At 41.9% G+C, this 27,197-nt stretch overlaps 2 protein-coding genes across 2 annotated transcripts; one reads left to right on the top strand and one right to left on the bottom strand.

Moving 5' to 3' along the window:
• Positions 1–891: 891 nt before the first annotated feature.
• LOC141471605 (borealin-2-like) lies at positions 892–9,178 on the top strand. The gene is made up of 10 exons (XM_074158208.1): positions 892–1,021; positions 1,291–1,419; positions 2,387–2,427; positions 2,910–2,970; positions 3,631–3,698; positions 4,503–4,570; positions 5,950–6,048; positions 7,855–7,987; positions 8,227–8,313; positions 9,131–9,178. The coding sequence occupies exons 1-10, from the start codon at positions 892–894 to the stop codon at positions 9,176–9,178; spliced, it is 864 nt and encodes a 287-aa protein (XP_074014309.1).
• A 2,682-nt stretch (positions 9,179–11,860) lies between these two features.
• On the bottom strand, positions 11,861–25,778 carry DNAJA2 (DnaJ heat shock protein family (Hsp40) member A2). Its single transcript, XM_074158207.1, has 9 exons — positions 25,576–25,778; positions 22,596–22,655; positions 21,397–21,620; positions 18,672–18,752; positions 18,224–18,357; positions 16,318–16,514; positions 14,484–14,628; positions 14,194–14,321; positions 11,861–13,677 (listed from the first exon to the last, which is right to left on the bottom strand). The coding sequence occupies exons 1-9, from the start codon at positions 25,651–25,653 to the stop codon at positions 13,489–13,491; spliced, it is 1,236 nt and encodes a 411-aa protein (XP_074014308.1). The 5' UTR covers positions 25,654–25,778; the 3' UTR covers positions 11,861–13,488.
• Positions 25,779–27,197: the final 1,419 nt, after the last annotated feature.

Below are 27,197 nucleotides of genomic sequence, written 5' to 3'. Positions count from 1 at the left end.
ATTAACAAAAAAGCACAATTAATGTCGTGCCACCAGGACAAAGCGCACCCAGCTCCTGTCAGGATGCGTGGCCCCAGCTTTTGGCCAGAGATAGCCCCTGGTTGTGTCCCCATCCCTGGGGCGCTATCATAGAATCATCAAGGTTGGAAGGGATCTTCAAGATCATCTAGTCCTACCATCAACCTAACTCTGACAAAAAAACCCATCACTAAACCATGTCCCCCAGCACCATGTCAACCCGTCTTTTGAACACCTCCAGGGGTGGTGCCTCAACCACTTCCCTGGGCAGCCCATTCCAAGGCTTGATAACCCTTTCAGTGAAAAAATTCTTCCTAATATCCCACCTGAACCTCCCCTGGTGCAACTTGAGGCCATTTCCTCTTGTCCTGTCGCCTGTTCCTTGGGAGAAGAGACCGTCCCCCATCTCTCTACACCCTCCTTTCAGGGAGTTGTAGAGAGCAATAAGGTCTCCCCTCAGCCTCCTTTCCTCCGGGCTGAACGACCCCAGCTCCCTCAGCCTCTCCTCATTAGACTTGTTCTCCACACCCCTCACCAGCTCCGTTGCCCTATCGAGACGGGGACCCCACGATTCCCACCTCACCGCTTCCCCGCACCTCTTTCCCGCCTTCCCTCCCTCCTGACAGGAGGGCCCGGGAACCCCGGGGGACCCCCCCCTCCCCGCCCAGCCCCACAGACCGGGGCCTCCGGGCTCGCCCCGTCCCCTCACGCCGCAGCCCCTCACAGGTGGCCGGCGCCGCCCGCTCCCGCCGCCCCTCAGGGTGTGCCCGCCCGGGCCCGGGGGAGGAGAAGAAGGAGGGGAGGGAGAAGCCCCCGCTCTTACAAAAGCTTCCCTGGCGAGGAGCGGCGGCTGTGTCCTGCGAGGAGGCAGCCATGCCCCTGAAGAAGCCGGCGGGCAAGCGGCGCAGCACCGACTCGGGCGTGGAGCCCGACCGCGGGGCCCTCTCCCAGGAGAAGAAGGACCAACGCATCGCGCTCTTCCTCAGCGACTTCGACCAGCAGGGTAGGCCCGGGAGGAGGGGGACAGCGGCCCGGGAGGAGGGGGACAGCGGCTCCTGGCGAGGAGAGGCTCCGGGACGAGGGGGGGGCCCGGCGGGAGCCCCGCGACGGCGAGTGGTGGCCGCCGTCCCACCGCTCGCCGCAGATCTGAGTTGCCTGTCTGCGCCGCCTTTCTCCTCAGCCTGAGGAGCGTGGCCGATGGCGACTTGGGAAGAAGCAACACCTATGGCAATAAAAGCCTGTTTTGTTTTTGTTTGTTTGTTTGTTTTAAAGCCAAGGAAAATATCCAGGAAATGAAGAAAGAGCTTCATTCGCTTCTGCAGACAGCTGAGAAGGCGTTTACGGTGGAGCTGCTGAAGATGCCAGTTGCCATCAGGAAAATGAGAAGAAAAGACTTGCTTAGTAAGTGTGTGTGGTCTTAAATTGGCCAGGAATGCAGATGTCGTTACAGCGTGATGTACCCCTGGCTAATGTGAGAAAACGTGTAAAGTTAGTGACTTTTATGAAGAAAGTTTACTTTGCTGTGTATTTTAAGCTCATCAGCAGTGGTATGAGACTGCAGCTGCTCAGTAAGCACTCCTGTTCAAGTATAGACTCTGGAGCCTTCTTATATGTGTGCTCTTAACTCATCTTATTTAAAGCCTGAAGAGACAAGGAATAATTACAAGTCTAGTATTTTCTGTGTGTAAAAGCTTAAGCACTTCTTTCCATCTGAATCTATTGTTCCTAGCCACAGACATTATTTTGTCTTTCTGTTAATTTGAAGTCTTTTACTACTGAGCCTTTCTCATCTAGTTGCTTACCTGTGATGATGAGCAAACAAGTTCAGTTTAAGCCTCGCATTTATGCAGCAGTTTAAGCTGTGATGTACAGTCAGCATCAGATAGATCTTCTGGTGACAACTGATGCTTTTTGGAATCTACCGTGTGGCTGGAAATTGCAGGGGCTGCATAAAGATCAAACCCAAGGCTCTTGGAGAATTTGGGTTTACTGTAAGCCTTTGCTAAGTGTGTATTTCAGTGTCTTTCTTGAAAACTTCTGCCTAAAAGCATTAACTTTCAGGAGTGCAATGTATGGGGGGTTTTTCCTCTTTGAATTGGGGTTATGTACCGTGTGACCACGCTTAGTGTCCTTTCCAAGGTTAAACATACTGAAATGGCCTAAGATTTTCAGTGTTGTTTTGTAGGAGTGACTGTCCTATGAGACTTGAGTCTTGTTCAAAGACAACATATATGCCAGCTAAGCTTAATTGTTTAAGCAACTGTAATCCTGAATTACGTGTTGTGGTTCATAGCCCATAAGATAAGAACCTGCAGATAGTAATTATGCAAGTAATAGCATATAAGCAAGTTACTTCCTTTAATTGCAGATTTGCAAGGAGGGGAGGAAGTGGCTCTTGCTGCTGCAGTGGTAAGTGTGTGTTTTCAAATTTTATCACAGCTTACAGAACAGAAGTCTTCTGTCCCTGCTGTAAGCGCTTCAGACAAATGTTTTGGTTTGGCTGTCTGTTTAAATAGAAGATGATATGAAAAGGCTAGACAGCCAGCCATGGTGCAGTTGTGAACACTACCTAAAGCTTCAGGGTTGTAGAATCATAGAATTGTCTAGGTTGGAAGGGACCTTTCAGATCACCGAGTCCAACCATCAAACACTGGCAAAAACCATCACTAAACCATATCGCTAAGCACTACGTCTGCCAGTCTTTTAAATACCTCCAGCGTCATCTGTGGGCAGAAATCCAGATGTTTCTGAAAAAATAAACTGTTTTTTAGCCAATCCTACTTCTGTCACTTTCTTTCATGCCCTTTTAGTTCACTGCCTTTTGTAGGATGAATCACATTTACTGGGCAAAATCCGTTGACTTTCCCTTGTTGAATAAACATTTTTTTTAGACTGACTGCTCTCTAGAAGAAGTACCAAATCCAAAACTCTCGAGGACCAACAGCAAAAAAGGCAAGCCAATCCATTAATATATAGCTTGGTTCTTAAGTTTTCATTTTTTTACTGGTTGAACAGGGCATTTGTAAAGTGAATGTTAAACTTGAAGGATACAAGAGGGAAAAGCGTGTAACTGGAAGTAAAACATACAGGTCCCCTCAGCGTTCAGTGTGGAGGATCATGAACTATGCTACTGCTCAAATACTTTAAAACATGAGATAAGAGTTCCTGCCCTTTGGATTTATCGCTGAAAATGGTGACAAGGGACAGATTTAAGTGACTTGTCAGTGTTTTACAGTATAGCAGAAGTGCTAGGAAAGCCACCCCTATTTTCTCATCGGTTCTGCTTTTGACCTCCTGCCCATTGAGGTTTGTAAGGAAAATGCCATTTCTTCATACACCAAAATATGCAATAAGAAAGACCATCACTGAAATATAATTCTATTTTGTCTGGGGGTTGGAGGGTTATCTGGTGTCGAACTGTCCTGTGTGTCACAGGGTCTGTGACGAACAGGCATAGTTTGCTTTGAACTCTGTCCCAGGTGAATGACCATCAAATAGCAGAACTGATAATAGCTGTCAGTGGGTAAACGGGCTTCAAACAAATGAGTTTGAAGTGGTGTTTTGTGCTTTTAATGAGACTTCATTTTCCTTGTCTTTCTAATATATTTCTAGTTAAGGTAACTACAATTGTTGAATATGAAGATGCCAAGCATGTTTCTGCAACGAAAATATGTAAAAAAGTAAGTCTGTTCTGAATAAACAGAATTGGGGTTAAATTAGTTCTGACCTGCTAGGAACCCAGCTAGATCTATGACTGGGCAGGCCAATGGCCTGTGGTTTGTTTGAAAAATCAGTTCAATTAAATTCAACATTTTAAGTTAAGCAAGGCTAAACTCCATAGCAAATTAATCTCATCATGAAATATGGTATCTGCGCTTCTGGTTACTCATTCACACAGACTTGCAAATACTGGCATAGTCATACTCTCTTAACTTGGTGGTTTGAGGAACCATTTTTTGTTGAAAGTTAGGGTTTGTTTGCCTCTTTTTTTTTTTTTTTTTAAATCAACTTTATGTTTTAATACATGCTTTTCTATACTTGCATTATTTGTGTGTTCTTGTCCACCTTGATCTCAAAACCAAATAGCACAGGTATATTAATTGTACTGTCTCGGTCTGTGCAATACAATGCCTCAGCCAGACGCTGAGGTAGGTAGCAAGATGACAACAGAGACAAAAAGATTATATGCACAGTAACAGGCATTAATTAAAAGAGGACTTAGAAGTTAGAAGGGTGTATATTAGAGAAATGGTTGTTTATGCAGAACTTTGGTATGAACAAATATTCTTTGGCATTATGAAACTTTTGTTTTGGAATGTATATTTGCCATTTTATGTATATTTAGAACTATGAAAGACAGCACTGTGGGGCTTAACTGTTCTTTATCAACTAGGTATTCTTACAGTGTTGTTCCCTGGTGGTATCTATCGTTTTGCCTCAAAATGCCGCTTCTTTTAACTGCAGTCTTACATGTACCCTTTCAGGTGTCTAAAACAAAGTCATTGGTTTCATTGTCCTCTGGTTTAAACAGCAAACTCAAGCCTCTTTCTAGGTAAGACTGACCTTTGATAGCTTATTAAACTCACCTGAACTTGTGAATGCTGAATAAAACTCTCTTCAGATAAAGCAGCTGAGATTTGTGGGCAACAGGAGTATATCTGGTAAAGATGTCTTCCATAACCTGAATCAGATGCATTGTAGTGACATGAACCCTGAACAAAAAGCACCCCTCGCTGATGAGGGGATGTAGCTGTGCCTCTCACTCACCGAATGGTGCACAGTCCTGAATCTGTGTAACCAGTATAGACTTCCAAACAGTACTTAATGGAAGAGAGTGTGTCAGGGAAACATCTTTGTTGCTCTGCTAGGACTAATGAATTGTTCTGTAATAATTTTGCCCTTATACATAGCTGAAATGGAGGTGTCATTAGCAGGAAAATACACACTTGTAAAACCACCCTAGAGCTACTTACAGCCATGATGGACCAAACTAGAGTCTCACTATGAGATCTAATGAATTAAAAAATTGGTGGATATCTGCATGAATGCTTTTTTTTTTTTTTTTTGAGAAGCTATTACTACACATACAGCTCCAGGGTGTATACTTGTACCCACTGGCACTTACTGTGATACATTCAAATTGTCTTCAGAGAAATGCAATTTAAATAATGTATCGGTGTTTAATGTGCCTAAAAGAAATAATAATAATAAAAAAAATTGTAGCCAGGTTTAATTACTTCTTGAATTGGGATTATAGAATTTTTGGCCCAACAAAATCAAACTGGAGAAGGCTGCTTTGCCTGGGGAAGTTAAACTTTTCAGTCTTTGAAGGTTGCTTTTATTCAAGTACATTAACACTGGGACAAAAACACATGCCCATATAATATCCGCAAAATGTGTGTGGGAAAAGGGAAGGAGTGAGGTAAACTCCTGTCATCAAGATTTCTGTGAACTGAGTTAAAATCCAGAACTGGAAAAAAAAAATAAAAATCATTCTCTGGATTCGGGTCAACTACAGAGGACAAATATCCTGACAAGTATTCTAGAAAAATTAATTCCTGCTGAAAAAAACTTCCCAAGAAATTTTTGTGCACTCAAATCAAAAGCTGTGGATGCACCCTTAATTATACCCCACTTGGGTATTGCAGCCCCCTCTTATCTACTAACATAAATTATATTTCATTCCCCTATGGTGTTAGGTCCCATTATATCATGTCTACCTCAGGAGGGCTTCCTCACATGTATACACACCAGATCTCTGTCATGGAGCACTTCAGCATTCTCTAACCCACCAGCTGTCTATCTTCATCCCAGCTAAAGCCCTACAGTAGATGAGGAGGAAAAAAAAAGTGGATATTGGTTTTGGGTAGGGTTTGGGTTGGTTTTGTGGGTTTTTTTGTTGTGTTTTTTTTTCCCTTCTTTTTTTTTTAGGTCTGCTCACTCTTCTGTAAGTGTGACTGATGCTGTCAGGTCTCTTGCTTCTGACTGCAGTGCCACAAACTTCAAAGCTGTGCCAAAGCTATCTAAAAGGTAAGGGATTTTTACTTGTTCTTAAATAATTTTGTTAAATTCCAAGATACTAAATATCTACATTAACTGCAACCTACATGTTAATCAGTCATTGTCAATCTAGATTTAATAGACCTTCACGGTCTGCCACTAGATTTGGTAGTAGGGATGTGAATCCTGCTTTTATTGTGGGTCTTAACTTCTCATTGAGGTACAGGATTTGATGTCCTAACTAAGCCAGGTTTAAAAAAAAAAAAAAAAACAAACCAAAAAAACCCAACAAACAAACCCAAACCCCACAAACCACCTAACAGATTAAGAGTATAAATTCTACTCCCACTCACTGTTGTTTGAAGGTATAGTTTACAGCTTAAACTAACTTTCAGAGCCTAAGCTTCATTTTTAAAATGTTATCAATACTGCTGTTTGGGTTTAAAGAAACAAAAACAAGCAAACAAAAAAAACCCAGAAAAAAACCCCAAAAAACAAACAAAACCACCACCAACAAAAGAACCCCAACCAAATAAATTGACAATCAGATTTTTGCACATTGAACAGTTAAGGCTTTCAGTTGTTACCATTCTCCACACACTACAGAGTTTGGTTTTGGCAGAAGTCGTCAGCTGAAGTGAGGGGGTGAAAAACCCACTAACTTAAACCAGCAAGTGGCTTAGTTTCACCTTGGCTTGCTGTAAATTTTAGAGGCTTGCTTCCCTGCAGAAGATGCCCAAATGTTACAAATGTGAAGTGGAATAAGAACAAATATATCATGAAAGAAGCTCAGGAAAAAAAAATGGGGCAAGGAAAGCAGGAGACCTGCGTGGTTGAGCAGGGAGCTTCTGAAAAAGCTCAAGTGGAAGAAGGAATTTTACAGTGCGTGGAAGAAGGGAAGGTTACAGGAATGCTGTTAGAGTATGCAGGGATGAAATGAGGAAAGCCAATGCCTCCTTGGAATTAAAATTGGCAAAGGATGTGGAAGTCAACAAGAAAGGCTTGGTGTTTTGGTGTGTGTTTTTTTTTTTTTTTTTCCAAGTATATTGGAGGCAAAAGGAAAACTAGAGAAAACGTGGGCCCATTGTTGAATGAGACGGGTGCCATGGTGACAGAGGATGTCTTTTTTCAGTGGTGCCCAGTGACAGGACAAGTGGTAGCGGGCAGAAACTAGAACATAAGAAGTTCCATCTAAACATGAGGAGGAACTTCTCCACTTTGAGGGTGGCAGAGCACTGGGACAGGCTGCCCGGGGAGGTGGTGGAGTCTCCTTCTCTGGAGACATTCAGAATCCGCCTGGACACGTTCCTATGTGACCTGCTCTGGCAGGGAGGTTGGACTAGATGATCTCCAGAGGTCCCTTCCAACCCCATATCATTCTGTGAATTTTGTATGGTGCAAGACATGCCCTGTACCTCTGAAAGCCAGCAGCTTTGGTGTTTCTTGGTGTCTCCCTCTGTAGCAGACAGTCACAGCACACATCTTGTCTTCAGTGCTGAGACATGAAGTTTCCTCTATCCAAAACTATAAGCCTTCGCTGTTGATACTGGAGAATGGATATTCTTACCGAGTGCCTCAAATGCCAGCCTGCTCGCTGGCCTGCAGCACAGGCTTAGGGCTACCGCTGTTTCGGGGTCAGAAAATGTCACCTGGTGGTGGCAGTAAATGCTGCTGCCGGTTGGATTTCCTGTCGTCTTCTGGCAGAACTGGAAAAACTTAGAAATGACTGCCTTTCTATTGGGTATGTTTGCTACTACTTGCATTTGCTTCACGCTTGAAGACTTCCTGCAGAGCGTAGGAAGTTCACCTCTGAGTAACACTTTTCTTGTATCCTAGTGCTGGACCACAACAGCCTGTCTCCAGAACCCTACCTACCCGTGGAAGGGTTCAGGGCATGTTACTACGAAGTAAATCGGTACCCCGAGATAAAACTGTTCCGTTTGTAAACATTCCCCTGGCTGATGGACAGGTATCAAACTTCTTTTTTTTTTTTTTTTAAATAAATAAATTCATCTTAGAGTAGTTGATAAATTGTGAGTAGTCAGTGATAGCTCTTGCTACCCCTAAATGAAAAATGGTTACTGAAGTTTTGCAGTGTTAACAAGGAAGCACATGATTTTCATAAAAGCTGACTGTGCAAGTAAGAACTTTCATAATAGTTGGTTTTGGTTTTTTTCTAATCTTAAAACTGCTTCTCTTCACCTTTAGACACTCTGTACGGCTGGTGGAGACCTCCGTAACATTGACGTGCAGCTACTAAATCAAGATACAGTACAGCATATTCATAACTTAGTGGTAAGCTTAAACTAATGGCCTTGCATCGAAATATTCAGACACTTCGTCTCAGGTTTTCATGTGGGAGACTGTCGTGAATGCAAATTCGAAGTGCTTTAATTCTTCTGAGGTTAAGCCTAAAGTAGAGGGAGGAATAGGGCAAGGGAGGACCAGGGAGGGAAGAACTGCTGCACACAGATAATATGTAAAAGTAAGTGCACTTAAGTAAGCATGTGCAGTTTGGTAATTGCTTGAGAGGCAACAGAAGCATAAACTCTTCCTTCTGGACTCTGTCCTGCCTGTCTAGACTCTCTCCTGCCATGTGAGCAAACTGCCCTTCTCTGGCTCACTCACAGAGGCTTGCAAAGCTATGGCTAAGTTTCAATGCTTGTTATCTCTCTATTATTCCGTGTCCCTTGGCGAGTAAGAACTATAACTGCTAATTCTCTGCTGCAGTTCCTAGGAACTGCCTTACCTTTGGTGCGGGGAGGCGAACTGTTTTGAAACAGAATGAAGCTGAGGAAAGCTTTGTAGTGTGTAGTGGCCACTTCTCTGAAAATGAGTGCCTGGCCTCGTGCATGAAGTAATGTGCAGCACTAGAAAGCTATCTAGACATAAAAAATACTAATGAATGTACAGTCTTGCAGGTATTTAGACGTGAATACAGCTACATGAGTTAAGCTGGAAGCTGTTTTGTACTTTACAACATGGACCTGCCTCTGTAGGTAGCGAAGGGGGCAGCGCTTGCTCACCGCTTGCTTTCGCAACAGCGACTCTTCTCTCTCTTCCAAGTCCTGTTGGATAGCTTCGACTAAAATCAATTTCTTCCTCCCCTTAGAGCGAGCTGACTGTACTCTGTGGAAAGGCATCAGCTAAACCAAGTTAATGGAACTGTCTCCTGACTAAAGAATATTCGTGACAGCTCTTGCTGCCTCTGAAGTGTTTAGATAATGTCTATAATGTCTTAATAAAGCTGTATACTGTTCAGTAAATTTTTTATATAAAAGCTTACAATGTGATGTGTATTATTAAATTCCTGTTATGTCTCTGAAGGATACAAAAGCAGAAGAAAATAATTCTACTTTTCTAACTCTCTTTATAAAAGGCTTAGTTAAAATCTAACCTCAGTTCACAGTATAATGAACAGTAATAGATTGTATGTAGGAAATACATTTTTAACTCTGATATTCTAAATAGGACTCTTTTGGGGTTTTTTACATGACTGTAAGTATAGAGCTTTTTAATGCCATTCTCCCATGCATGCCACAAGCAGAATGTAGTGGCACTATTAGACTTTTGTCTACCCAGTATCAATCTCCTCGAATCTAACTCTAGAATTGAGCTGAAGTGCAAACTTTTAAATTCTCAAATAGCATTTAAAGACATGTAACTTCAGTTCTGTGGTGGCACGTGGGAGTCTGACACAGGAATAAAACTTCTGGTTTTGTGCTGTGACGTAACAGTAATGTGCAAGGTGACAGCTACTAACCCAGACTTACTGTAACTTGTGGTGCCAACCCCATTTTTCTAGTATTTTTGTACAAAGGGCTTGTAACATCTTTCCAGGTAAAGATGCCAGTCCAGCAGTCAAGTTTCAAATAAGGGAAAAAGAAAGCCTTCCAAGGCATGGCAGACAAAAACTGCTAAACAACATGAAGTTAAAACACTATCAGACCCAGATTAAAACTATGCTCTTATTTGGTAACCCAGAAAATACAAGAATAAATGCCTTATTCAGATTATCTCGGAGATGTTACAGAACATTCATGAACAGTTAGTTCTGTAACTCAGCAGCTTAACCTGCATTAGTATGTGTTTTTCCTCTTGAATTGGTAAGAGCATCACATCGATGTGGTATCAGTTTTTGATTATTGCAGGAAAATAGACATTTCAACATGAATGATTGAACCGTTTACTCGCATATTACACTAAGGTAAGCAAAACTGAAACGCAGTATTGAAACCTGCAGGTTTTTTTTAATTTCTGCAAGACAGGCCAACACACCTTTGTTGTGGATCTCACTTGGGGTTTGGGTATGGTGGCAGCCACATTACAAAAATAGCTCCTAGTGTTTAATCCAGTCTGCTCTTGTTAAAAGTATTTTCTGAGTTGCAATTTAGAGATTTGCTTTTTTCTGTAACTAAAAGGCTGCTCCTAAGAACCGGGAAAGCATTTCTGGGCCCTGATGCAAAGGGCAAATTCACAGGGTGCACACTGTAATGAAGCACAAGGACTCTTCAGCCAACTGAAGTCATTCTTAAGAATTGTCACCAAACTAGGAAGCCTCCAGAACTCTATTTATATCTACAATGTTCCTTTTAAATGTGCTAAGAGAGGCACAATTAAATACAATAAAACTAGGTGCCCTGTGCCTCCTTTACAGTGATTGCTTGAACTTGATACTTGCATCAGCCTAAGGCTACTGTGGAAGGTTATGGGTTAATAACTAAAATACAATTTCCTAAAATACAATTACTTTTTATTTGGAGGGCTGAGAAATAGCTGCATATTATCAGATAAGTCTGACATGCTTCATTTTTTTCAAACAGCAGTAATCTTTGTTCCAGTGATTACTATTTTTCAGAAGAACATAGCCTCATCTTTTATGTGAGCAGGAACCACACCACTGTCAGTATCTTATGACTAAATATTCCCTGTGAACACCTTGGTAAATTTAAATACCCTCAAGAGGACAGGTAAGACTGTCCCCGAGAGTCAACTTTAGGTTAATTTTAGTCAGTATATATACAGAAATAGATGTGTCACAAAGTAAGGTAGACAAGACTTCCTGAGGTTTCTTATGGCCAATATTAAAGATATAAAAAAGTGTCAACTAAATGGTTCTGCTACAGTTCTGGTGATGGCATTTTCTTCCTTCCCCCAACGTACAGAATACTTATTTGGTTGTAGTAGCACCTCTAACAGAAGTACTTCAGTGGCAGCTGTTTGTTACTGAGAACACTCTACTGTTTTATTTGATTATTCACAGGACAGTCACACCGGCCCTCTCAAAGCATTAGTATTATGTTAAGCGTTAAACTTCTCCAATAAACTGCTAAAGCATTTGTAAGCGTAGCAGTATAGTGCTTGCAATTTGGATACTGAAACCAAGATAGTCTAGACAGTGAATTTGTGTGAAGTTTTTCTACACTAAACTTTGTAAAGCGGGAGACACATGTAATAAGGGCAACTCTGAAGAAGTCACCATTCCTGAAAGATATTGCTGGCAGGAGCCTAAATTAATGCAATTTCAAGGCTGAAACGGAACTAGAATATTCCCACTGCATCCACATATCAACTTCCCCTCCACTTCAGCAGGCTCTCCTAATTGCTTTTCTGAGGGGTGACAGAGGGAGGGACTCCTGGTAAGTTGCCATGAATCCCTTCCTCTATTCCCCCATCCCCCCAAGGCAATTTGAAAGTAGGGGGATAACAGAATGTACTCTAAACCTTTTATCCAACGAGGTAAATCTACTACTTAAAAGCAGGAGACAGGCATTTTAATTATTTAAGCATTTCAGGTTAAGATGACTGACTTTTTGGAGAAATGAATCAGGAGAAAGGATGAGTAGGTAACCACAGCTTCATGAAATGCAACATGAAGTTTTAATAAATGAAAATAAAGATTCTCTAGATGAGAATGCCACAGCATAAGAAGTCAATACTGAAATACAGGTCAAACAGTATTTATTCTTTAGAGTCTATAACAAGGATGTTCAGCAACACTCAAATGCCAACGCCTACCCAAGCACATGGAAACCCTTGGAGTTTGTCCATCCAACCTCATTGGTAAAGTGTTAACAACTATCTGAGCAATAATTAAACAAGTCACACTTCAGATTTGTAAAGAACACTAGAGGCATCTTGCAACTTCCTCACTTGAACAGGGAGAGAAATCTCCCTACAGCAGCATGAACCAACCAAGGCTCATGCACAGTTCCTTAACAATGCAACAAAATGCCTAGATAACGAACTGCACCTGATAATTAAGGTCACACTTTTGCTTTGTTGTGGTATTTTCACCACTTAAAAGCATATAAAAAGGAACAGAACTGAAGCTGGAAAACTTAATAGTTAAAACAAAGTGCAAACTACTGGAAAAAAACCAATCAGTATGTTTCCAGGTCAAAGTTTTTTGTCAAGTACAATACTAATCTCCATTTCTTTACAAACTGTGTCAATGCAACCACAAGTTGCCAGGCATAATGTTCATTTTTACAGAGATTTTTAAAAAGAAAAACCTGGAAACATTTTGCTAGCAAGTCAGGCTGAATCAGGCTTTGGATTGGACTCAAAGGCTAAGCGAAAGGCACCATTATTCTGGGATTTAATCATCATTTAAAAGGTTTTGTTACTTTGAGTGAACTCAGATATCCTTGTGTTTTCTTCATACAAAGGGGACATGGCTGCAGCCTTCCCTGTGCCCATTTAATCATACCTCATTTTAAGAAAAAGACTTTAATATGTGGCACACCAGAGTTACCTCACTGCAACCTACTCTTAAAGCAGCTTCAGCCCCCCTGTGGGTATAAAACGTCTACCATCTACGTAGTCTCTTCCTACACAGAACAGTTAAAGCCACTGGAAAAGTAAGAGTTACAAGGCAAAAGAAATATATTATACACCAACTGCTTTTATTTAATTTCAGAAACCGTTCACAAGATGGTAGAAAAAACTTACAACCACTTCTAATTTAGTCTTCCATTGTTCCCAGTCAGCTCTAAACCCATTATGTGCAAAGCCCATTTACCATGCATCTAGATGATAGATACAGGCTATGAAATTCTTTATTCTACTTGTAGCAGCTTATGCAGGTGCAGCCAAATACCAAGCCTCAGGACAAATTGTACACAAACTTTACAATGTAGAATTTGAATTTAAAATATGAAACTTAAAATCTACACAAAACTGGTAAAAATCAAGCACAGATACGAGGACAAACTTAAAACCCATGTGAAAAGGAGTCTCGTCTTCCTTTCAAGTGCTTTATTCTGCTACACAGTCAAAATGAAGATGTAAGCTTGTGGTTAGTTTAAATTACACTCTGTAGATACTATAGACCAATTTAAAAGTTACACATACAGCAATAGATGTCCATTGGTTCATCTGGATTACTTATACAATCCAGCTGGATTGTTGAAAACAAGTCAGGCAAAATTTGAAAGAAAATCCTTGTGCAACTTTTTAGACAAACGTTTACTGATGGGCACACTGTACCCCAGGTCCATGATGGCTGCTCTCTTCATCAGAACTATCGTTATAAGCTTCACGTCTCTGGCCACCACCTGAACCACGAGTGGTATCAAATTCCTGAAGATCTACCTCTTCTGCATCACCAATTACATTGGGAAATTCTGGTCTAGCTGGCAGAAGATCTTCAAGTTCCTGCCCCAAAAGAAGAAGTGTGTTCAGTACTGCATCTACAACTGCTAAATAAAGCGAGCGGTTTCCCACAACTTCAAGACTCCCTCTCAGACCAGGTTTGGTTTAGAAGTCTAAGCCGATGTAGACTCTGAAGGACATGCTCATTTAAAAGTGTCCAGAGTATTTGTATCAACTGGAAGACACAACTTAAAAAGAACCAACAGCTCCACATATCATCAACCAAAAGTGCAATCAGTAAATACAGTTGCACTCCGAAAACTTATCACACAGCAGCAGGAAGATTCTTCCTCCTACCCTCATCTGCCCAACATCTGCCCAGCCCTTAAGTACAGGTTCCATAAATTCATATTCCAATGGCTATTTTCGAGTTACACGTTGCCCATAAACAACATTAAAAGAACAATTGTACTTGCATCTAAATTTTAGCACTGAAAGCAACCGTGTGAGGTACACCACACACGCTTCGCATACACTGTCAAATAAGGCAACCACATTTATGCTTGAAAAACTACTTACTGAGAGCTTTTCTGGGCTAATCCAGTTATTTTCAGGAAACTGAACATCAAATTTAATGTAAAGATCCCCTTTCTCAAAAGGATTGCGATACTGTGGCATTCCTTCACCTCTGACTACGCGAACACAACCTGTAATTCAAAGAGAGGTAAGCTGGAGAGTACTACTTCAGAACAAATCTTTATACAATTCCCTTCGTTCCTCTAGCCTGGGCTCAGTTAACAGGACAATAACGGGATTAAGTGTTCAAGAATCACAAAAGCACAAAGAAGTCCTTATCAGTTCGAGCTTACCTGGTTCAATTACTTTTCCAGGAGGATATTTAACCACAATTTGACGTCCATCAAGGTGCTTAAATGTGAACTGAAATCCACACAGTGCTTCAACAAGTCCAATCTTGTGCGTCATATGCAAGTCATTCCCATCCCGCTGGAACACCTGAAAACCAAAGAACAGGAGATATCTTTTCTAGTCCAATAATATCTCCACAAGACTCATCATTTAGAATTCATTATTTATTATTAAAGTTCAGTGTCAGAGCAACAGCCTTTGTACGAAGTTAGCTTGATTCTGTTAATTCAAATAGCTTGGAAAGTTTGTGCCTGATGGAAGTGTCATCTAAGATAAGGCAAACCCCAGTATATACTATGATGTAAGGTTCAAATTAAGCAAGAAGGCCTGTGTAGCAGCAGTGCTCCCTTACCCTCAAGATACTCTACACAAGCAACCTATACACAAAACTTAGGACAGTCTGACACTACTTCCCCTGCACTGGAGTAGGAAAAAAACCCACATCTTTATTTCTCAACATTTAACTAGTCATCACACATCTGCTTCAGGTAACTTCATCTACAGCAGGGCTTTGAGCAATTAGTCCACAGCTGTCATAACTGATCTTCAAGCCCCATCACTCAGGATTCTTAAATCAGAGTAAATGTAAGCTTTATCCACTGACAGAACCACTACTCCTACCTCAAGGGAAATTTTAAGAACACTAAAAGCTTCACTAAAAGTCAGTCTAGTTTTGCTCACTAGAACACAATGTAATTTTTCAGACTCGTTAATACTATCAAACTAGATGTAGTTCATTAGAGACTCAGACAGACGTGGCATCCACCATCTGGAATTTGATCCCATTCTGTACATCTGACTGTTCTGTAAACTTACAGACCGTTTCTCCCTTATCGTAGTGAAAAATCAACTGTGATGCCACATTTCAACCAGTATTACAGACGAAAGAGGAGAAGAATGTGTAAAGAGCTATGCAAAACTGATTGACAAATTAGCAGTCCTTGACACAGCTTTGAAAAGCTTACAATGTACCTAATTTTCAGATCACCAACATTATATTCTTAATATGTGACTGGAATTTAAATTTCTACCCAATGCTATTCTTCTTGTCACAACAGAACTTCCCACCACCATTCCATTCAACATTTTTTCCAGAGTATAACACACAAACTATTTCTTATTTCATCATGCTAATACCTGGCCATTCTAAACAAAAACATTAAATAAAGAAGCAGTCACCTCAACTCTGCCCTACAGGAGTTTTAATACAGAAAAAGATAGATTGCAGTATTTAATTCAAAAGTGCAATGTATATGCTCTGGAATACAGTAAGTATAAGCCTTAGCAAACTTATAAAATTATCTTTGTTAAATGAATCGGTAACATCAGCATTCTGTGCTGCTTTTCCACAAGTACAGTAGCAGAGATAGAAAGCACCACCTGGGGATTTTAATAGGAGTTCCCCGCCATGTCACAAGACATTAAAAAAACCCCAACACTTAGCATTTTGTGTCACAAGCAAAGCAGATTGAAATTAACGTCCTGAATGGCTCTTCACTGAGAGTCAAAGTCAGCCTGAGCTTACCTGAGAAAGCTACCTTTTATTAGCGTTAGGAAGCCCCACAATCTGCACGTCCTCTGGCTACAGGCTTGCAAAGTTCTTTCTGGCTCACCATGAAAAGACATGTTACTTGCTATAAATCTATTAAAAGCTATTCACCATCTCTCCCAGAGCTGCAACTATATGAATTACTTTAAAATGAACAGCCATCTATATCACTTAAATATTAAAGACCAAGATAAAAGGCATTTAAAATATAAACTCAAAAGCATTACCTCATTCTCCTTTTCTTGGAGTAAGAGGACAATATCGCCTGGTTCCACACCTGGAGCCTGATCCGCTTCTCCACTGAATGTAATTCTTTGCCCATGTTTCATCCCTTTGTCTACATGGACTTCAAGTATTTTTACCTCTTTGATCACCTTCTTCCCTTCACATTTTTTACAGCGGTCTTTTTCATTAATTACTTCACCTAAAGAAAGATAAATTGAGTTCAGAGATTTCCTCTCATTCCATCCAATTCTGAAAAAAAAAAAACCCCAACTATTTTAAAGTAGGCTGAAGAACACATGCAACACAACTAGTGATTTATATGTTGCTTTATGAATTCCTCACAAGAGGAAAGCCAAGCTCCATTTACCCTAGCTGAAAGAGGGGGAAGAAAGAAAAAAAATAATATATATATACACATAACCTTCCAAGCTGTCTTATTAAGGATTTTGAAATGTGAGAGTGCTTTAGAGGAACGAAAACAAGATTCTGTCTATAGCTTCTAGTGTTCCTTAAGTCTTGATTTGACTCCAGTATCCTTACCACAAAACTTACTACTTTAAAAAAAAAAAAGCCTACTTTTCCATTCCTTGTTACACTGGAGTATGACAGCTATAAGAAAAAGAAGCTAAAACCAAACTGAAGCGTCTTCCCTCCCTTAAAAGTCAGAATACAAATTTAAAATTATTTAAATGCATTTAGGAAGCTTAGTTCCACTTCTGTCAACAACAGTGAAAAAAGGATTACTGGGTTCTGTTCATCGGCAGCCACATTTTGCAGCAGACCACCACCACAAAGTACTATGTAAAAGCAGCCAGCAGAACTAGAGAACCTTGCACACAAATGGGGGGAAGATCGCTGGTCACATCAGAGTTTCATGCAAGAGCAATATATAGGTTTTCCCATGGAAAGGATCTAACATTTTCTCACACATAAGGGATTTCACTTTTACGCTCTGAAACTGAATAGTTTTTCCACATTGTCCGTCACCTCTAGCAAGGCAATTACTTCTTCCAGCAAACTGAAGGATGACTAGCCAAAACAGCTTAAATTCTCTGTTCTACTTCATCTTTATTTTTCAAGGAAGCTATTGTCTTTGTACAGAAGCACCAAAATGTTACACCACATGCACTGTACAATTTCAGTACTTATTTCCAACACTGCTGCAAGTTCCACAAGCAGATGCACTTGGCTTAAGACACTAAACTTGTCAGCTTAAACCACCTTTTTGTGAAACAAAGCATAACATTATGATGCAGCTGAAACTGCTAAATGTGTAGGTTAGGTATGTAAACTGTGGAAGCAAGATGTTCAGAGACAACACCATTTATGAAATGTTTCGACTAGTCACAAAATATAACTCTAATTTCTGAGTATTGTGAAAAGTGAAATCATCTACAAAGTGACATTACTACTCTTCAAACTGCAGAAAATCTAAAAAGAAATCACATGAAGCGCAGATCATGTGCTGAACTTGTTCCCCAAACACAGACAATTCAGCAAAAGGTATCTTCTTAATTTGAGTAAGTTAAAATCCAACTTTAGGTTTGCATTTTTAACATAAACCTGTCATTCGACATTAGAACGCAAAAAGACAAAAAGCTCCTAAACCAACAAAAACCTTATGTTTTACTTTAACACAAGAGTAATACCAGTAAGTAATATTCACCTTTAAGTATTTTCAAAAACAATCATTCCCTACTCTCCAAGCTTCCAGGCTGCTTTTCAGCACATTAAACACTGTAAACCTTGCTGTTGTTCTGAGTAAAATGATTTCTCCATGGCGACATCAGATCAAGACCCAACTGACTAGATGGGAGCAAAACTGCCCCGGATAAGTTCCTCCTGAGATTTAACCAGGAGGTGGAATCCAACTAAATGCATTTAGTAACACAGAACAGCTTGGCCTACCTTCTCCGTTGCAGTCAGAGCATACAGATTGCATCTGCTGAACCATTCCAGGAGCCAGCTGTCTGATCATGATACGTACACCTCTACCCCGGCAAGCATTACATTTCTGAACGGCTCCAGCCTTCCCTCCCTGCCTAGAATAGAAAGCACCAGTTGCGTGAATAGCAAGTTTTTCAGAAACATACGACAAAAAAAACCCCTACATCAGTAGGTTAACATGCCTAATTGCACTGCCAATTTTAATTCGGTTCTCTCCTCCCCCCTTCCTCCCAAACAAAGCCCTTGAATAGTTCCAGCTCCATCAACAGTATCATTCAAGTTTAACAATTTTCTAGTCTGAGAGCAGGCTCCAGAAAGTCATACTGATAAAGATCTGACATAGGATATGCTTCATTACACTATATGCCAAAAAAGCAACCAGAGAACTCAAAAATATAAACAAACTTACCCATTACATGCACTACAAAGGACATTCTTGCTAAGTTGTAGTTTAGTTGTCTTTCCATTATACAGATCTTCTAAAGAGACTCTACAAAATAAAGCATTTCTCCTGGGTTATCATTTAACAACTTATTTTTACCACATAATTAAAATAACTTGCCTAGGACAAATTAAAGAAAAACAGATCTTCATAAAAAGACTAAATCTGCTATTAAAATAAGACTCCATTTTAGCTTTTGCGAAGAGTCATTAAAAACTATTCCATACATATGAATATACATGTGTAATCCTGAACATAGTTTCAGAGAAAAGCTGTAATTTAATCAAAGGAAACCAGATCAGACTGCTCATGTTTCTCAATAGGAAACAAGCTGATCTAGCATTTTAGGTTTCATTGTATCGTTGTAGTTGATTTATTTTTTAGTTCTACCAGACAGGTGAGAAACCAACCTCTCTAGACAGTCCTGACAACATTCATAGCATGCATACATACATAAGAATACATACAGAATACTTACTACTGTATTGGGCTTTCCACAAGAGATCACAGAATCACAAAATGGGAGGGGTTGGAAGAGACCTCTGGAGATCACCTAGTCCAACCCCCCTGCCAAAGCAGGTTCACCTAGAGCAGTTTGGACAGGAACACATCCAAGCAGGTTTTGAATCTCTCCAGAGAAGGAGACTCCACCACCCCTCTGGGCAGCCTCTTCCAGTGCTCTGTTACCCTCAAAGTAAACAGGTTTGTCTGCATGTTCAGACGAACTTCCTGTGTTCCAGCTTGTGTCTGTTGCCCCTTGTCCTGTCACCAGGCACCACTGAAAAGAGTCTGGCCCCATCCTCCTGACACCTGCCCTTTATATATTTATAAGCATTGATAAGGTCTCCTCTCAGTCTTCTCTTCTCTAGGCTAAACAGACCCAGGTCTCTCAGCCTTTCCTCCCTAGAGAGATGCTCCAGTCCCTTGATTGTCTTCATAGCCCTCCGCTGGACTCTCTCCAGCAGTTCGTTGTCTTTCCTGAACTGCGGAGCCCAAAACTAGACACAGAACTCCAGATGTGGCCCCACCAGGACACAGTAAAGGGGGAGGATGGCCTTCCTCGACTTGCTGGCCATGCTCTTTTTAATGTGCTGCAAGAGACTATTGGCATTCTTGGCCACAAGAGCACACTGCTGCTTCATGGTCAACTTGTTGTCCACCAGGACTCCCGGGTCCTTCTCCACAGAGCTGCTTGCCAGCAGGTCAGCCCCTAACCTGTACTAGTGCATGGGGTTACTCCTCCCTAGGTGCAGGACCCTACACTTCCCTTTGTTCAACCTCATCAGGTTCCTCTCTGCCCAACTCTCCAGCTGGTCCAGGTCTCGCTGAATAGCAGCACAGCCTTCTGGTGTCAGCCACTCCTCCCAGTTTTGTGTCATCAGCAAACTTGCTGAGGGCACACAGGTCACTGATGAACATGTTGAATGTGACTGGACCTAGTACTGACCCCTGGGAAACACCACTAGCTACAGGCTTCCAACTAGATTCTGAGCCACTGATCACATCCCTCTGAGCTCTGCCATTCAGCCAGTTCTCAATCCACCTCGCTATCCACTCATCTCACCCACGCTTCCCAAGATTACCTATGAGGATGTTATGGGAGACAGCATCAAAAGCCTTGCTGAAGTCGAGGTAGACAACATCCACTGCTCTCCCCTTATCCACCCAGCCAGTCATGCCATCATAGAAGGGTATCAGATTGGTCAAGCATGATTTCCCCTTGGTGAATCAATGCTGACAATTCCCAACAGTAGTTTAGAGGGGAGGGTTTAGCATGTTCCCAAGGCCGCTTAATTCTTTAGATGCGTTCATGTTTTAATTTCTTTTAGAAGCTCTTGAATACACTATCAAACTCCAATAACTTTCATGTATTGTTTATAAAAGATTATAAACACATTTAGTGTTTCTCCTAAAAGGGTTTGTTAGCAGATAGAAATTTCAACTCAGTGTATTGAGAAAAGGTTGCCTGGCATCAGTGTTTACAAATAACAACAAATCCAAAGCTAATTAATGACAGAGCATGCAGTACTAGCTACCAAACTAAGGAAGCATGTAGAAGTCAAGAGACTTTACTAAGCATGGTTTGCCAATCACAGAAAAGATGCAGCTTAACTTAAAAACTTAGAATGGACCTGCTCAGCCAGCAAAAAGCCAGTCACGGCTGCAAGCAAGCAGAGATCTAAAATACACACTTAGATGCAATATTCAAGCATAGCTTAAAAAAGACCACATTCAAACCCGCCACACACACTTTTCCATTAATTATGCAGTCCACCTTTAGTTCCAGCTGGTATTACGCTATGAATGCACATCAATTTAAGTCTTTCCAAAGCCTTTGCACCTCTGCTTCCCTAAGAATCCAGCTAGTAAGTAATACTTGGCTGTTGAGCACCTTTTTAAGATGAAACTTCCAAACATAATTATGGAGCAAAACCAGGAAAGTTATGCTAACAAAGTATATACATACTAATAACAGGCAAAACAAACTATTAGGTAGTCTATAAAATTAATCAATCATGAAGAGCAACTCAAGATGACTGCCTTCTGGGCTATGCATGACACACAGGTCTAAAAAGCAGGTGCAGATTGCAGAGTATCTCAACTGAGAAGCATATAAAAAAATATAAACCAGCAGAGACAAGTACTGATCAGGAAAGCTTGAAAGTACAAGTTACAGTATGAAGATACTCACTTGAGTGGATGCATCATATCTTCTCCTCTTCTTCTACCATTACGACTTCTACTCTGGCCACCCATGAAATTGAACAATCCACCACCAAAGATATGGGAGAAAATATCGTCCATTCCACTGCCTCCACCGCTACCTTCTCGAAGACCCTGTTCTCCATATCTATCATATAACTCACGTTTCTCCGGATTTGACAATACTTCATAGGCAAAGCTTATTTCTTTGAACTAGAAGAGGAACAGAGTCAAAACAGTCCATGACAATTCAGAACTTCAAGCGAGCATTTTACTACTGTTTGTTGCCCAGCACAAACGACCAATTAAGAAGGTACACAACAGAACAGTTTTCCACCCTTGTTCTAATATGCAGGACTTAACAGTCAGGCTTGGGCTTAGTTGTGTTACCTCTTATCATAAAATATGACATTTTATTGAAAAACGTCATTGACTTTGTTCTTTACTACGCCTAGCACAAGAGCTTTCTTACAAACAAAAGACCCAATCAAAAAAAAATCCAATCAAAGAAGAAAACCCCCAAATACGCAATACTGCAGTAGCCAACAGTCAAAAAATAAATCCAGCTACATCCTAATGGCAAAGACTTCAAGACATCTTAGGCACTTAAAATACGCTAACAATTGAGCAACTTATTAAAATGCATATTAATGTGTTTGTCCTCAAAACAAATGAATGTTTTCATAGTCACCTCTGCTCACCTCTAAGCAACCATTGGAAATTCAGTTCCGTTACAGAGAATCAGCTAAGTCAACTTAAATGACATTTTTTTAATTGCTATTAGCATAATAAATCTAATTCAACCTTCCCACATATGCCATTTGTTTTATGCTGCAGCAGTTTCAAGAACCTCCACACAAACATTTTTCCACATTGGAAAAACTTGGAAAACTGACTCTACCTTTTTCAAATACCTATGTAGGTGCCAATGCCAGTTGACACCATCTCGGCAGATGAAGAGAGGCAGTTTTTCCCTCAGCATTACTTTCCCAACCAATTTGATTCAGCCAACTCCTGCATTTTTTCACGAGGTACACTGGTAGATTTTGAGATTGGGAAGAAGTAGACAAGACAGGGTTCCCTCTCACAGTTACTATTTTTGAAAAAACTTGTAAGAGCAAGCCCCCAGCACCTGTATTTCATCCCTTAGACTCTATTGTTATATCAAACTTAAAGATTAAGTCTTACTTTGTCGCCTGCATTTGGATTCTTATCAGGATGGTACTCCTTGGCCAGCTTTCTGTATGCCTAGTTGAAAGAGGTACAAAATTAGTGTAAGTTTTTGAATTATCTGTTCTTTTCTGAGAAACTCAAGGAAGAAAGGAAATTCTGTCTTCAGGAAGAAAGGAAATCCTAATAAAGTGTTTTGAAGTTACTTATACATTGAATTGATACATAAAAATTATGACATTACTATATGCATAAATTAACTACACTTTGATTTAAACACAACTATAGCACACAATAGCTAGAACTAGTTTTCCTACTTATCGTTATTAACTTACAGGAAGAACCACATTGGACTTTCATTAAAATTACTTACTCTACAGAACCCACTCAAAACCTACAATATGAGAGCTTAAGTTTCAACCCATTTTTCTTTCACCTCAATCACAGCAATACACTAACAACAAAATGGCTGCCTCAGCTCCTCGTTCACTCTATCAGTCAATCCTCACAATAATCCTTTTATTCTTCTTTACCTATCAGTAATGGAAGATTTCATCTCACTTTGAACTAAGCATATGAGTTACATGTGCAGAAATGTACAGATCATTGCTTTTATTTAGCCTCATTATTCTAAAACAGTAATAGGAGTAAGTACAGCCAAATTTCCAGAACATATTTTTCAGAATGCCTTTTTTTTGACTAGTACTTCGACTCTCAGGACTATCACTTTTTCCTACAGCGGTACTTCATTTGTTTTGCTTATACATTAGAGGATCAAAGCAAATAACAGGACAGGCAGAGACTTCTCCTACAGTTTGAGTTTTTGACAGTAAAAACCTCAACTCTTCCCCCACTCCACCTCAAGACCCCCCAGTAACAATCAGAGAACAGATATTAATAAATTACCTGGTATACAGTATTTTATATTTTTAATTATACATATAAAAAAAGTTACAGTGGTGCAACTGCAAACAACCGAAACACTTGTTATTAGAGTGGATTTTTCAAAAGCTCTGTTTCTGTTGAACTGAGCATCTAAACTAGCTCTTTAGAACTACAATGTTGAGAGTTTATAGCTTTACACATAAAGCTTTAAAGAGATCACAACTTTTCATTTTGTACTGGAACAAGTAAGATTTCCTTTTTATATCTGCACAGTTACTTCTCTTTACTGATTATCTTTAAATACTCCATACTTCTGCATGCAATCAAGAAATAAAGTTTGATAAGGAACTAGTGAAACAAAAATAAAAACATTGATGTTACAAGCCAAAAAATCTAAACCAAAGTAAGTATAAAGAAAAAACCTTGGTCTTTTAGGACAAATTACCCATCAGTAACAAAGCATAATCTTCCACAAACCTACATATTCTGTAATAATAAAGGATTTTCTGAAAATATTTTAAGGAGTCTAACCAAGAAAAAAAAACAAACAGAACACTAAACTGAAAAGCTACATAACATTATCTAATCAGGAAAAAATGAGCATGCACGGTGATCTTTAAAAAGAGAGAGCACTTGTGTCTTTGCTGATAACAACATTCCAGTTTAGAGCAATTCTTAAGACTACTCATGACCCAAAAGGAAGCTACCACTATTTATTTAATCAGAAACAGATCCAGAACCAAGGTCTACACTGGCACCATATTATAATTTCAACACAAGTTAATTTAAGTAATCAGTGTTAAAGCCTGTTCTTTCAGCCCCCTTTGACTAAGCAATTACCTATTTGTTTTCACTTTTCTATACTGTTACATAGGTTAAAATAGATGATTAATAAAGCATCCATGTGACCTCTCAGTGACAATAAGATATAGATGAATTTTTTGCTATTGCAGGCCGTTGGAAACTTTACATTCCACGATAACTCTAATCCACAGCAATTAATATTGAGCAGCGCAGGTTATCTGAGGGGAAAAATGCTGTCAGTTCTTCATTTTTACAGGACAAAAATACCTTTAAAAGAGTCCAGCAAGGAAAAAATAAATACTTCATGGTGTTTGACGTACAGCACTATCTTCTCACTGCAGGCCTTCCACCTCTAACACTATTTCAACACTGCAACTGCCTATCCCCGCACAAATTAGGCTACCCCATGCATGATGGGTAACGCATAGTTGTTAATACCAGCACCACCCATCAGCGGAAGCAGGTCACTGCTAGTAAACTGTCTAATTAATTATCCCCCCCCTCACGTGTAAGTGATCATTAAGTCCCTTTAGAAAAAAAAATAATTAATTTTTTTTTTTTTTTAAAAAAAAGTGGTTTATACGCTACAGAATAAAATGGATGTAGCGAATTGCTACACCGGTGACCTGGCTCCAAGTTTTCACCTGGCTTCTTTGTTTACCTTACCGTGTCGCTTTCCGCCTGGGAGGGGTCAAATACGTGAGGAAAACGAACCCTTACTAAGGCCTACACGTGGGGCGGACAATGGCACCAGTCAGAATCTACTGGTCCGTCACGAGGGTTTTTAACACCCCGAATGCCTTTCACAGGCGGCGAACACCGGCTCCGCCGCGCGGGAGGGACGCGGCGCTGCGGGGGCGAGTCGAACAGAGTCCCGGCGCCGCCGGGCCCGGCACACGGGGAAGCACGGCCGGGTCCCGCTGCTCCCGCCTCCCTCCCCGCCCCGGGGGCCCTGCCCGCGGCCTACCTCGCTCCCTCGGGCGCCCGCCCGCAGGCCAGGCCCCAGCGGCCCCGCGGCGCGGCCTACCTCGGCGGGCTCAGGCGGCACCGGGCGCCTTCACCCGGCGCCGCGCCCTTCCCCCCCCGCAGGCCTCAGCCGGGCGGGCCGCCGCCTTCAGGCCATACTCCCCACAGCCTTCTCTCGGCTCCGTTCTCCCTGCCGCCCGCCGGCACCAGGACCGACCGCCCCCCCCCCCCACCTCAGCCGCCCCGCGGGGCCCTACCCGGCGGCGAGGCCGGCACCCCCCACACACCCTACCGCGCTGCCGCCCGGTCTCCCCAGGCACCGGCCGCCGCCCCTCCCCCGCACCTTCTTGAGCTCATTGTCGGAGGCCCCGGGCGGCACCCCCAGGATGTCGTAGAGCTTCGTGTCGGCCACGTTCGCCATGGCGGCAGCGGGCGGCGGGCGCAGGCCGGAACGGGCCGAGGGGCGGCGAGGGCGAGACCGGGAGCAGGACGAAAGCCGCCGCGACGTCACGCGCAAGACGCCCCCGCGTCACCACGCCGCGACGCGGGAGGAGTCCGCCCGCCCCCTTCGCCCTTCGGCGGGCGCGGCCCCGCCCCCTCGGCCCACTTCGGGCGCCTGACCCAGTTCCGGCGCGGCGCGGCAGGGGGCGCTCGCCTCGGGGGAGGGAGCTCGTGCCGTAACCGCCGCGCGCGGGAGGCGGGAAGAGGCTGAGGGAAGGGGCTGAGGGAAGGGGCCGAGGGACGGGAAGGGCTGAGGTGGCGGCTGTCTGACCCGGACAGGGGGGACGTGTGAGCCAGCGTTTCGGCCGAGAGGAGCACTGCACATGACAACCGTATCCTTAGCTTTCTCCCCTGTCGTTTCGGGCCGTGAAAGCCCAGGGCCTGTGTGTGCGCTTTGCTGGAGCCCTCCGCCTGGCACCGTTTCTCCTGGCTCCTGAAGTACGTGACTGAAGCTTATGGTGCACCAACCTGCTGCTTTAACCTCAAGCACTAATGTATTTTTCTTCAGCGATGTACTGCTAAGGCTTTGGTAGTTATATATAGCGTTGGTACCCATCTGCTCTGTTTTTGTGTTTTGCTCCATTTCTGGGATCTTAAAAAAAGCACTAGTTGCTATGCTAGGCCTGAAGTGACTCACAGGAGCAAAGTGTACTTGAGTGGTGCAGGAGCCCCAAGGCCCTAGCTAGACAGGCAAGCAAATAAAAAGCTCAGTTGCATTTAATTAGAGGTTTGTCTCTTAAAGCCTAGCCAGGAGAGTAGCCACCGAGCCTTTCCTCAGGTGTGGTCTCTTGGTTATTAGCCCCTTGTGAGGCAGGGGCTGCTGCAATGCTCTAAAAGCTGTGGTAGGTGCCTAGTTGAGGAAGATGGGATGGGGTCTCCATAAGGGTGGAAAACCAAAAATACCTTCCTGGCCTCTCTGGCATGCCTAGGGCATGCCTTGGTGATGGTGTTCCCCCAGGAAGAGGTGATGAGAAGAGTTTGCTGGGAGCAGATTAGCGACCTGGCATGTGAAAGAAAGCAGAAAAGGGCCGTTTGAAGTGATTCATGGATTTGTGGGGTAGAAATTTGAATAGGCCCCTTGCCTGAGTGCTGTAAGGCTTCTTCTCTTGCTGTCTGTAGGAGGATTTCTCATCTTTAGTTCATTGACACAATTTGTGATTGCAATGGCTGTGTTGAGAAATATAGTCTGCTGGTGACTTCTCTGCTCCTTCTTAGTCTGGTGTTTATTGGGCCCTAAATTCCATCGTTGTGTTTATTCAGTCTGGCATAATCTGATTCAGGAGATGGTGGTAATATCTGCCTCTGGTGTTGCAGGTGTGGCAACAGTCAAGAGCTTCAAAGGAAAATGGAGACTAGGTTTGGAGGGAGAAAAACTGTGTCAGGGCAGGGAACAGCTATTGGGAAGACAGTCCCATGGGCTGTAATTACTAGTCTGATTCAGAAATGTGCAAAAAAAAATGAAAA

This window comes from Numenius arquata, chromosome 13 (genome assembly GCF_964106895.1).
Source record: "Numenius arquata chromosome 13, bNumArq3.hap1.1, whole genome shotgun sequence".
Lineage (NCBI taxonomy): Eukaryota > Metazoa > Chordata > Aves > Charadriiformes > Scolopacidae > Numenius > Numenius arquata.
Note: the sequence above shows the minus strand (reverse complement) of the source record. Positions and strands in the feature narration are given on the sequence as shown.